General features: G+C 42.8%; 1 protein-coding gene across 1 annotated transcript in view; it reads right to left on the bottom strand.

Annotated features, from left to right (window-relative positions):
* Nucleotides 1-397: 397 nt before the first annotated feature.
* LOC122803147 (serine/threonine-protein phosphatase 4 regulatory subunit 2-A-like) overlaps nt 398-13,718 on the bottom strand; it is a gene marked incomplete in the record, with an annotated part of 737,724 nt that continues 724,403 nt past the window's right edge. Inside the window, 2 exon segments of the mRNA XM_044072767.1 lie at nt 398-477; nt 12,078-12,149. Coding sequence (XP_043928702.1) covers nt 398-477; nt 12,078-12,149 — 152 coding nt within the window.

The following is a 13,718-nucleotide window of genomic DNA, read 5'->3' as shown; positions in this document are numbered from 1 at the left end:
AATGACATACCTTTGAAGTATGACCAAAGTTGCAAGGCTGAAACAAATCCTAAAGCAAGAAAGGATGCTGACAGGTACTATCAGCTGACAATGGCGCGGTAATGCACCACTACTCCTTTGAAGTATGACAGTAATCATCTCTAACCCTAGTTTTCCGGTATTTCACTAAATCAATTCAGCCAAAAGACTCACAATTCAAAGCCAAAAAATCCAACAGACAGCTTTTGATTGGTTCTTCAACTGTCACTAACTTTAAAGAGAATCTGTAAGCACAGGTTCTTCAGCTCTAAGGAAAGCAAAGCGTACGTTAGGTGTTGTTCATAATGAAGCTAAAATACTAAGCACATGCGTTAAATTCATAAAAATGAGGGATAATGAACTAAAACATTATAAAGGATTAGTTACCTGACCCTTGTTGCGTTGTATCTTCTGATCCATGGGTGCCTTTTCCATCAGTCTGGTCTGGTTTTGTTACACCTATAAAAGCAGAAAATACAGTAAAATTAATTAACAGTGCAAAGACCTCCATTCCAAATGTAGAAAGAATGACAGTGATACAAGTAGATAATCAGTGGATACTAATGTTCTCCCATGGTTATAACACAGCTTAAGGGTTACATAAAGTACCCAGGATCAGAAGAGGAAAACTTTTAGTTATGTACTTACCATAACTTTAGATGTTTGGGATCCATCTTGCCTACATTCAATACGGATGGGCTCGGAGCCGATCCCTCGGCTCCGACTCGGCACGCTATGCTATAGAGCGAGGCCTCTCATTGGCTGAGCTATTTCTTATCCCAGGATGCACCACCACTAATCCCCCAGATCTTGTTTGTCCGCATTCATGCACACATGCACAACTTGTTTATATAACATTGCTAGATGTTTCAAGATGAAACAACAGGATTCGGACCTTCTGATATCCTCTGATCTCCAAGGAAGGGGGAAGGAGGGTGGGTTATTAGGAATGAAGAGATGGATCCCAAACATCTAAAGTTATGGTAAGTACATAACTAAAAGATGTTATGTGATCCTATCTTGCCTACATTCAATACTGATGGGACAGCGTCCCTAGCACCTAAATCCTGGGTGGCTCATTGGAAAACACTCCTGAGCACTGTGGAACCAAATGAAGCTCCTCTAGATGCCACATCCAATTTGTAGTGGGAAATGAAAGTGCGTGGAGAAGACCATGTAGCCGCAGCACAAATGTCACTAATGGCAAGCTTGGAATGAAATGCTATCGAAGTAGCCATAGCCCTTGTAGAATGAGCTTTGACAGAGGTGGTAAGCTCTTTGTTAGAATAAGAATAAGCTTGAGTAATGCAGTCCCTAATCCATTTGGCAATAGTGACCTTTGTGACGGCTTTGCCCAATTTATTGTCTGCAAAGGATACAAAAAACTTATCTGTTTTCCTTGTTTGTTTGGTCCTATCTAAATAGAAACGCAACTGCCTGTGGACATCCAATGTGTGGAATATGAATTCCGCTTTGTTAGAATACTTCGGAAAGAAGTCTGGAAGTTCTAATGATTGCTGTAGGCAGAAACTGGAACAGACTTTAGGGACAAAGGAAGGATTTGGCCTGAGAGATACTCTGTCTCTGTGAAAAATCAAGTACGGAGGTTTTACAGACAAAGCCTGAAGCTCTGACACCCTAGTGGCAGAAGTAATCGCCACCAGAAAGGCAGTTTTCCACGATAAAAATTTTAAATCACATGTCGCTGCCGGTTCGAAGGGGGATGAAGTTAAGGCACGTAACACCACATCGAGGTCCCATGGAGGAGCAGGATGGGAAATCGGAGGTCTTAAAAGCGCAGCTCCTTTCAAGAAGGTCTTACATAATCTGTTGCTCATTAAAGGTGGGTTTATAGATTCGTGAAAATTGGAAATAGCAGCCAATTGAACCTTGATGGTAGAGACTGAAGAGCCTTGATTAAAAAGAGAAGTAAGAAATTTCAGTACTTCAGATACGAAAATAGTGATGGGATCCAGGCCCCAGAGTTGAGCCCAAATAGCAAATCTTTTCCATTTGTTAGAATACCATTTCTTTGTAGCAGATTTGTGGGCCGAGGATAAGATGTGAACAACTTCTGGATCCAATGTATGACTCCTTACTATTGTTGGAAGAGGAGGAGCCAAGCCGTCAATTTTAAGATGTGTAGGGACTGGTGGAATAGTCCCGTTTGATGAACCAACAGGTCTGGGATCTGGTCCAGGAACCATGGACCTTCCAGAGCATACTTCCGAAGATACGGGAACCATACTTGACGAGGCCAGTAAGGAGCAATTAAGATCATTCTGCTCCCCAAGACCGATGCCTTTTGGATCACCTTGGGAAGGAGGGGAACTGGGGGGAAGGCATAAAGCAAGCCGGTGGGCCAAGGAAGGGCTAGAGCGTCCATGGGGCTCTTCCCCGGGGCCGGGATAAGGGAGAAGAACTTTTGCACCGCTCAGTGGAGTCGCGAAGAGGTCGCAACATGGAACTCCCCATTTGCTGAATATCTGATTTGCCACTATGATGTTCAGAGACCATTCGTGAGGAGAGAGAATGGTTCTGCTCAGTCTGTCGGCTATCACGTTGGATTTGCCCGGGATATGAGTAGCCAATAGAAAGCGTTTGGTCGACACTGCCCATTCACAAACTCTCATGGCCTCTCTGCAAAGAGGACAGGATCTGGTCCCTCCCTGTTTGTTCAGATACCAGACAACAGCCATGTTGTCTGAGTGAACGGCAATTACGCCCTGAGGGAGGTAATTGTGAAGGGCTTGAAGGGATAGAAGCACTGCCCTCATTTCTAGGATGTTGATATGAAGAAGGGTCTCCTCTGGGTGCCATTTGCCTTGGACTGACCTGCCCAGGGAATGCCCCCCCCCACCCCATCTGGGAGGCGTCCGTGGTCAAAATGGCCGAAGGAGGAGGGAGAACAAAGGGTCGTCCCTGATCCAAATTGGAGGGCACTAGCCACCAGCGAAGGTCTCGTTTGCATGTTTCCGTGATCCATATGGGATGACTGAGAGGGAGTTCCTGAAAGGACCACTGAGCTGAAAGAAGCCACTGGAGAATTCTCATGTGCAACCTCGCCAAGGGGACTAGAAGAACTGTGGCGGACATGGACCCCAACAGCTGCAGGACCATTCTGGCTGGGGCTTTGGACCTGGGAAGAAAGGCTCGAACTTGAGTCTGTATGGTTTGTATTCTGTCTGTAGGTAGATAGACCCGCATTTGGTTTGAGTCTCTCTCTACCCCTATGAATCTTATTCGTTGAGATGGCAGCAACACAGATTTTGGCCAATTGAAGGTGATTCCAAGGGAATTGCCCAGTGATATGGTGGTTTGAAGGCTCCTCAGTAGTAGATGCTTGGAGGTGGCAGTTAGGAGCCAGTCGTCTAGATACGGAAACACCTGGAATCCTAGACTTCTCAGATGAGCAGTCACGACTGCCAAACACTTGGTGAACACCCTGGGGGCTGTGGTGAGACCAAAGGGCAGCGCACGGAATTGAAAATGACTGCCTCCTAGGCTGAAGCGCAGATGTCTCCTGGACGTTTGATGTACCATGATATGGTAATAAGCGTCCTTGAGATCTATGGAGCACATCCAAACACCTTTCTCCAGCAATGGAAGAATGGTTTGTAGGGTGACCATTTGGAACTTGGACTTTTTGACTGAACGGTTTAGAGTGCTGAGGTCCAGAATGGGCCTCAAGTCCCCGGTCTTTTTTGGCACCAAAAAGAATCTTGAGTAAGTTCCTAATCCGATCTGGTCTTCGGGGACCGGTTGGATGACTCCTTTTTGCAGCAGCTTTGAAACTTCTGAGGATGCAGTATCCCGTTGACTGGGTGGTGGGTCCGGGATCCTTCTGGAGTGGGATGGTGTGTGAGAGAAAGGGATGGTGTAACCTCCGGCGATAATTCGAAGCACCCATCGATCCTGAGTGATACCTTCCCAGGCCTTTAGGTGCTTCGAGAAACGACCCCCGACTGGCTCCGGAGCTGCACAGTCAGGCAATCCCTCAGGGACTGTGAAAGGCTGAAGAGCCACAAAAGGACTCGCAGTCTCCAGTGTTGCGAGGGCCTCTGCCGCCTCTGGGATGGCGTCTTCCAGAAGAATTTCCCCTCCTCCCTGCCTCTGGAAGGGGATCCTCCTGCTGAGAGGGGTAAGGCTTCTGAGATTCACGGAACCACATTTTCCCTCCTCTTTAGCCTTGGGATAAGGCCGAAGGGAGTGGAAAATCGTGCACGGCAGTCAGAGTCTTACCCTCCTGTTCGCAGCGGTCAGTGTGTCCTTTACCTTGGGTCCAAACAGGGAGGACCCATCAAAGGCGTCGGCAAAGGAAGACTTAAAGGCCTCCGAAATGACACAGGCGAAGCCAGGCTTGTCTCCGTAGGGCAATGCCTGTACTGCTGCTCTACACTTTGGCCACATAAGAAATGAGCCTCATGGACGAGTTTGAAATGGACGACAATGTAGCCAGCTGAGAGCCAACCATCTGGGCCAGCTCCTCAGGCAGGTTACCCAAGAGGGTATCGGAAAGTTCTTTAATCAGATCCCTCTGAAATCTAGTAAAGTGCGTAAGGTAGTTCAAGGACCTTAAGGTAAAGGCCGCTGAACTGAGGGTGCGCTTTCCATACCGATCCATGCTCCTAGACTCCTTATTAGGAGGATGGATGGACGTTGAAGCCTCTGTTACATCTTGCTGGGTAGCAGATGCCACCACCAAAGCATCTACAGCCACACCTTTAGTTAGAAACTCTTTTTCAGGGGGTGCTGAGAGAAATTTATTAGGACGAGCAGGCACCGGTTCCATAGAGTCTGGGTGTTCCGCCCTCGACAGATCAAATCCAAGAGCTCGTCGAAGGGCGGAGACACCCAGGAGGCGGAGGGCTGAGCCTCGAAGGCCTTGAGGAACACCGTCTCATCAGAAGAAGGGGGTTTGGACTGCCAGCCGCCTCATTGTTTAAGGGCTTCCAGGATGTCTGCAAAGGAGACATCATCCGAGGATGACTTAGGGGACCCCTCTGCATCATCGAGATCAGTGTCTGATGTAAGAGACTCATCAGGGGAGTCAACGTGCTTCCTCTTGCACGATCTCTTCCTGGGGGGTTCTTCCGAAGAGGCTTCAGAAGGACCTCCAGGAGGGGGGGGAAACCCCAGTGGGGGTAACCTCAGGCCCCGGGGCTCCGCTGTCTAAAGACAGGGGGACTGCCAAAGACCCAGTTTCGGTATGTAGGGAAGGAGCTGGGGAGACCGTGGAGGTAGCCAAAGAAGATTTGGCTAACGCACTCCTCATAGCCCTGAAGGTGGGACCGCCAGAATCCTGGAAGGGTCCCACCTCCGTGGCCACAACAGTAGACGGTACTCCCGCCACCAACGCACCAAGAGGGAGACTTGGGACCGAAAACATCAATCCCGAAGCATCCCCCCCGGGGCCAACGGAAGAAGTCTGTGTACTGAACTCCGACCCAAGAGCCGGAGTTGGAGTAAGGGTCGGGCCCGACCCTAGAACCTCCACCGGTTCCACCAGCACCGGCTCCAACGGTGCCGAGGCTGTTGGAGGAGGAACCATAGTAGAGAGGTGGACCATCGGCTCTGAAGCCAAATGGGCCGGAGCCGAAAACTAGCTTTTGGAACACCGGAGACTGGAAAAGTCTTAGGAGCACCCTGTCGATGTCCGAATCAGACATCTTGGATGACCTGGAGGATACCGATCGGGTCCGAACCGATTTCTCCATCGGCTCCAAAGGACTAGGGGACCGGCTCCGAATTGACTCTACCACTATCGACTCCGAGAGAGACCTCGAGGCAACTTTCCTCGGTGCCGATAAGGACTTGCCCGGCGAGAAGAGTCTGAGCCGGTAACCCTCATCGGCTCCAGTATCAGTGGAGCCGATGAAGGTGACCCGCCTCTCGATGCCCCAGACCTCGGCTCCAAAACCAGAGGGGTCGAGACAGGAGGCATCGAGGCAGACCGTTCTGCCCTCGGCTCCGAAGTCCGTGGAGCCGATGGAGAAGACTGCCTGGATTTCTTGGCAGTCGGTTCCGACAGGCTGGTCGAAGCCGACGCTTTCTTCTTTTTTGAAGGAGAGGGAGACGAAGATAAAGCCTCTTCAAAGGAAGGCTTGATTAATCCTTTAAGGATTAATTTGTTCTTCCTCTCCTGGAGGACTCTTGACGAGAAAGTGTGACACACGCTACAAGATTCTTGTAGGTGCTTGGCGCCTAAACAGTAAACGCACGAGGAGTGGTCGTCCGTTATGGACATCTTAAATCCACACCTCGTGCACTTTTTAAACCCGGAGGGTTTGTGTTCTTTAGACATGGCCAAAATAGCCAAAACACAGTAGTTTGCAAGAAAAGTTTGTCACAGTAAATATATCTATATTATTATTTTATATATATATATATATATATTTTTTTTTACAAGTACAGACACAAAAAAAAGTTATACAGAAAAAGAGAGAGAGAGAGAGAGTCAAGACCCTCTAACTTAAACGGGTACTTGACCCACAACTGAAAAGCTAAGACAGTAAAAGCAACAGGGGAAGGCCCCTCTAACTAAAACGGGAAGCCTTCCCTTTGCGAAAAACACAAATTCTCAACAGGAAAAATCAATACCCACTCAAAACACAAGTATTAGCTGTTAAAACAGCTTTTGGGTTCAAAATCAGCAACTTTCTGACAGGAAAAGCCTAAAAAAATTAGTACTTAGCCCAGCCAAGTTGAAACCACGTCTAAGCTTGTAAGCGGCAAATGAGATCTGGGGGATTAGTGGTGGTGCATCCTGGGATAAGAAATAGCTCAGCCAATGAGAGGCCTCGCTCTATAGCATAGCGTGCCGAGTCGGAGCCGAGGGATCGGCTCCGAGCCCATCAGTATTGAATGTAGGCGAGATAGGATCACATAACATCTGCTGTGATGGCTGGCAATGGAAGATGAGCATTAGCTGTGTTAAAACTGCACATAAAATGAACTAGCTGTGGACAATAAAAGATGATGACATCAGAGTTTCTTTAAGTGATTTATTGACATTTTTTCTTATCAAGCACATTTCAAATATTGAAATGACGCTATCACCTGTTCTTTGCTCTAGGAGCAAAATTCAGTACCAAAGAAATGGAACATTAAGGGAATTATGTCACTGAGTTCATTCAAGAGTAATAAGAAGGATCAGCTCTATATGTTGTAACTAATCTTGTTGAATATTATCATTGTGCTAATATACAAACAATGATTTTAACTTGCTCATGTTGCTTACTTCATTTCCTGCATACATTTTTTACAACTCTGTTACTCAGACTTTGATTTCATCAACCCAGAAAGGTAATTGCTAATAATCAGGAGCTACATCAATTTTTATACTGCATTACTCTGCTTCTTCAAAATAGTTATGTAATTCTATGTCATTCATAAGCTACACTTGGGCCAGTAATCAGGAAGCCTCAATCCTCAACACTGACACTGATGAGGGACCTTCACTTGAAACAAAAATAGATGCACATAGTATTTTCAGATGCAGTCCTCTGCACCAAGCACAATTTCCATTAGAAACACACATGCAGCATACTCAGTCTTGGGGCTGGGGTTCCCCTCTGTATATCCAGGCCCCAAAAAAGACTCCCCAGTGACACAGCTATACAGTTGAGTCATTAGCCGAGCGTTCCAAGCTAAGTCCGCCACCACCCTTTCAGTGAAACCAGTGCTCTGTGTCCCTGCTCCAAGTAGATGACACACATACTCCTTGAGATTTGATTTTCACACACACACACACACACACACACACACACACACACACACACACACACACACACACACACACACACACACACGTGAAAGGCTGGCACAGATTTAGCAGCTATGGACCCTTTGCCCAGACTATAAGTTTGATACCGCCCCAAGAACACTCCACAGCCAGACACATTACGTCTCTTACCAGATATCCCAATTATACTGAGTAAAATTAATTCTAATCGAAATGGTAGTATGTGACCAATACAGCAATGCTTTCACAAGCTTCCACAGTGTCACCAAATAAATATAAGTATTTTCAAAGGTTAAAATATTCTCTAAAAGACCAGGCACAATGAAAAGTTCAAACATATTTAATAACAAATAATAAAAGAGCATGAAAGCACTAAATATCTATTTACAATAAACACCAGAGTTTCATTCACAAGAAATATTAAAAATAAGATTCACACAGATACAGAAAACAATACTTAACTAATCACACTATATTTTCCTAAATGATCTAAAGAAATAGTTTTCCCTACCTACTTAATAAAGCAAGGCAAGATGAAGTTGGTGTGTGATCTTGCCGGTTCCAAAACAGAGTGCCACAAGATGTCTCATCTTGTATTAAAATATCATTTCAGTACTGGATTACAGAATGACATCATACACATCTGGTCATCTGACTTCTTGTTCCCACACTATCCCCTTTACAAGAAACTGAACCAGAATCCAGCACATATGTGTCATGATATAGACACACACACACACACACACACACACACACACACACACACACACACACACACACACACACACACACACACACACACACACACACACACATACTCACTGAGCTTTGCTAAGATGTGTTATAGCTGCTGGAAGCTATAAAACCATATAAAAAAACTTCCATCCTTCCAGGGTAGAAATTAGTTCACCCATAAGGACAATACAGTAGAATTCCTAGTGCTGGTTATCACAGACATTTTGCCACTGGCAGCAATCAGAACTGTAAGATACAATCTTTATTACCTAAACCAGGTAATTTAATTTCAATCTATTTTTCAAAGTTAGCTGGACTGAGATTAACCTCTTCTCTTCCAGTATCCTCTGCTACAATATATTCATTTCAGCAGTTAGAATACAGTCTGACATATAAGTGTATTTCTCTTCTGTCCAGCAGGGCCCACTGTTGATACAGTTTTAACACAAGTACCATTACAAATACTTTTCAACACAAGCACCTGTACAAATTAGTTTGATATACAAATGACATATATATATTTTTTACAAAACTGCAGCTAGTTATGCTGGCATATGTTACACATTCACTGCCCTACTTATCCTGGCAAAGCTGGCAATACCTCACAAACAGATTAACCAAGAAATAGACACACTATAAATTCATAAACTGAAGGCATAAGACTCTTTGCTTAGGAAAATGCCAAGCTAAGCTTCAATCAATGAAAAACAAGAAGGAAGCAAAACATAGAAAAAAACAAACACTTATACATTTGCCTGTCTGTAAGCTGTCCATCTAATCAAATAATTATTTCCACAGTAAATGACATTTAGCTATTGCTACAAGAGAATTAGTAACCATAGGCAATAAATATACTCCAACAGTACATTTTGATATATGTTTACTTGATCCTGTCTATCAAATAAGATTGTACCCAAGTCTCACACTCACTGTCACCTGAAGTATTCTTGACTGAAGGAAAGTGAGAGAAAGAGATACAGAGATTAATTAGTACCTCCAGGCTTCAGTCCAGTCTCCTCTACAACCCCCATCTTATTGATGCACACCAATAAAAATGCACAATATCTCTTTCTGGGTGTAAATAAATAAAAGAAATAAAATGCTTTCAAGTGTCAGACTTGTCTCACCTCCACCTCCACTGTCTATCCTGTTGATATATACCATTACTGCCTATAAGGCATACATCGACGCATTAAAATATACAAACATGGCTCTGGCAGTTAGTATGGAGAATTAAGGCTATGAGCTATTAATGAGCTACAGGGTCATATACTATACAATTATTGTGAAAGGGTTGGAAAGCATACATGAGAAAACACATGGAGCATCCCTGACCTTTCATTATGAATACATCTCTCTTATGAAAAGAATGAATCATGATCCTTTGGGGGTGAGGTATGTCACTGCATGTTTATCTGTAAAAGAAATAATTGAAGCTTAATGACATCTATTTTTAATTCCATAGGGAAAGTGTGTATTCTGTATATATTCTATGCTGCAGCAGAGCAAAGGGATCAAACAAAGATGGACCAGTACAAAAAGGGAAGCAACACAGTCTGCTTCAAGATTGATGACCGGTGAAGTCCACAGGGTCATAAAGAGCACATTTTCAGTGGAGGCTCGGGGAGAAAACCTCCAACTATTGCAAGTTACAAAAGAATAACAAAGATTTGTACAGAACAATTAAAACAATTACAGAAATATAATACATTATGTAATAAGCTTTTAGTGCGTTAACATTTAAACAGAAGGTTAATAGCCTTTTTGAAGGTTGGGTAAACTGAACATTTGCAGGAAAAAGACATTTTTGTCAAATAAGCTCTTTGTAAGTAAATATTAAACAAGTAGCTACTAGCCCTTTGCAGGATAGGTGGACCATTTTATATTCTATAAATTAGCATTCTCATTTTATATTTTATCTGTAATGTATAATTGTTTTCCATGATACCATGAGCACATCCGTGTAGTCTCAAGTTGTACAGCATGGCTATTTATGTACTTCTCCTGCTATATTTTACACTTTAGTTCTGCCTTTTGGCCTGGACTGTGAAAAGACCTTCAGATCAGTGTAGCAACCAGCTAGCAATAGTAAACGAATTAGTATATAAAACGTCATGAATAATATGTGGTCAAGTGTTAAATAGTTTCACTGATAAATGAATTAAGGTGTATGACTTGGACATTGAATAGGGAAAGAGGAAAATAAGAAGGCTTTCACCTTTAGGAATTGAAAGTACACATCTGTATCTTATAATACATGTATTTTTTAAAAGATCTAGTACACAGACTGAGGCTTGGAGGGAACAGCAATGTCCTCTATGTTAATGTAACTATTCATGTCAATATTCCTCCATTAATAGTGGCTGCAGTTGAAAGGAGGGTAAATGTTTATAGGTGAGAATGTTAGGATTATAACACATAAAGGGTTATAATCACAGCAATATATTGGTTTGCAGTATAAATTGGGTCAACAGGTACACTAGAAAGTTGAGGAACCAAAACTGGGAATAGGTGGACTGGAAGAAAACTCAAATTTCATGTTAGTTAGCACCTGAGTTGGATGTTCAGTTGGAACTTGTTTAACTCAAGGCTTAGTTGGTATCATGTAGGCTATTAAATTTTGAAGACAGAAAACAAGTAAAATGTCAAAGATTAAGGGCAACATGCTATAACTAAGAACAGAAAAAGTAAGATGCTTAAGGATAGACCCATTTCAACACTCACAGGGAGTACTGCCACTGAAATACTAAACCAGAAAAATGAATATGTTGCTAAAAGGGAATGAAGAACAATTGAAATTACTAAGCTAACACAGTGTGAACAACAACATGAGGTTTGCTAGCATGTGAGTTATTCACTGTATGAGTCAATAACTAAGGCATGGATATAGAGTTCAAAATGTAAGAAGTGGCAAAGGGTAATCTGCAAACTATTTAGGACAGATACAAACAACAGTTTAATATACAAACAGAAAAATCCAGTCATTGACCAAAGTGTCTCCACGCTTGTTGTCAAGGACTACCACATGAGAAACATTTGCTGAAGTATGCAAGCAGGTTAGTTTCCAGAAACTGCAAGTAACCTTTATGATTGATGAATAACAATACTGAGGAAATGATTACAAGTCAGTTGTTATTTGTAACACATTCTCATCTTTAAGCATAAAAGAGAATACTCTCGTATTAGAGGATTTTGTCAAAGTTGCAAGGCTACCACAAATCCTAAAGCAAGAAAGGATGCTGACAGGTACTATCAGCTGACAATGGCGCGGTAATGCACCACTACTCCTTTGAAGTATGACAGTAATCATCTCTAACCCTAGTTTTCCATTTTTTGACTAAATCAATTCAGCCCAAAGACTCACAATTCAAAGCCAGAAAATCCAACAGACAGCTTCTGATTGCTTCTTCAACTGTCACTAATTTTAAAGAGAATCTGTAAGCATAGGTTTTTCAGTTCTAAGAAAAGCAAAGCGTACGTTAGGTGTTGCCCATAATGAAGCTAAAATACTAAGCACATGCTTTAAATTCATAAAAATTCGGCATAATAAAGAACTAAAACGTTATAAAGGATTAGTTACCTGACTCTTGCTGCGCTGTATCTTCTGATCCATGGGTGTCTTTTCCATCAGTCTGGTCTGGTTTTGTTACACCTATAAAAACAGAAAATCCAGTAAAATTAATTAACAGTGCAAAGATCTCAATTCCAAATGAAGAGAGAATGGCATTGATACAAGTAGATAATCAGTGGATACTAATGCTCTCCCATGGTTATAACACAGCTTAGGGGTTACATAAAGTACCCAGGATCAGAAGAGGAAAACTGCTGCGGTGGCTGTCAATGGAAGATGAGTATTAGCTGTGTTAAAGCTGCACATAAAATGAACTAGCTGTGGACAATAAAAGATGATGACATCAGAGTTTCTTTAAGTGATTTACTGACATTTTTCCTTATCAAGCACATTTTAAATATTGAAAGGACACTATCACCTGTTCTTTGTGTAAAAACTAGGAACAAAATTCAGTACCAAACAAATAGATCATTAAGTGAATTCTGTCATTGAGTTCATTCAAGAGTAATAAGAAGGATTAGCTCTATATGTTGTAACTAGTCTTGTTAAATATTCCCCGGGATTCACTAATCCTCCGTGTAAGACTAAATAAGTCTTACACGGAAACTGCAGCCTAAGAGTATGATGTCAGCGTGCCATGCATATACATGAGGGTGTGCTGACTCAACTCTAAGGCTAACACGGAGCGTGCACGAGTGCAGGGGGCGTGTCAGACTGCTGAGCAGTCCAAAAATCCACGCCCCTGCAAGTCCCACAATCGTCAAATGTAAATGACATGAGCGAGTCCACTCAAATGTGTATATACACAACACTACACTCCCCCACATTCTAAACCCCTGTACAATTATAAAATGTAAAACTGTTATATATTTTTTTATTATTCCCGATATAGTTGCCCGTGTTTGCGCGGGTTTGCCCATTGCTTAGCTACAGTTAGCAGTTTAGACATTGAAGAGGATAATAAGACACTTATGCAAATTAAGCCAAATAGCAATAGTGTAGTGGTAGAGCATTCGCACAAAGAGGAGGCATTCCCGATTCGAGTCCCTCCACTCCCCTTTCTATTTTCTGTAAGAATTCTGTATAGAAAAATAATTCCTGACATTTATCTTTTAAAATTTAGTAAAAAGCATTGAAATGGCCTATGTAGTAGTGAACGATATTTTATAAATATATAAGAAGGTGAATTGGTTATGCATACTGATGAATGCATAAGTAACGTATCTTAAGCAATGTGAATCACTGCTAAGCAAAGTTTACCAGTATTAAGCACATTTAAGTATAATTGCTCATAGCTTAGCACTGCTTTAACTAGCACAATAACTTGGCGCGGAGCTGCGCATCGCGCCAACTAGCGCAAACAAAACATGTTTGCGCGAAGCTGCGCACCGTGCTAACTAGCGCAACATTGGGCAACGTAGAGCAACGTTGGGCAAAGTTGAGCAAAGTCAGTTAATTCAGCCACATCTCCTAGTCAGTCAGGCCAGTAGTAAAATAAAAAGCAATGACAGGCCTCAAACCCGGGATAGTGTGCACCATAATCACAGTACTGAACCACTAAGCCATGACAGCATCTGATGTTCATGCACTGTCAACACACACATACATATTAATCAAAGTTTACCCAGTGATAAGCAGGTGTGCACTCAG

Source organism: Protopterus annectens, chromosome 5.part1 (assembly GCF_019279795.1).
Source record: "Protopterus annectens isolate FY-2018-M chromosome 5.part1, PAN1.0, whole genome shotgun sequence".
Lineage (NCBI taxonomy): Eukaryota > Metazoa > Chordata > Ceratodontiformes > Protopteridae > Protopterus > Protopterus annectens.
Note: the sequence above shows the minus strand (reverse complement) of the source record. Positions and strands in the feature narration are given on the sequence as shown.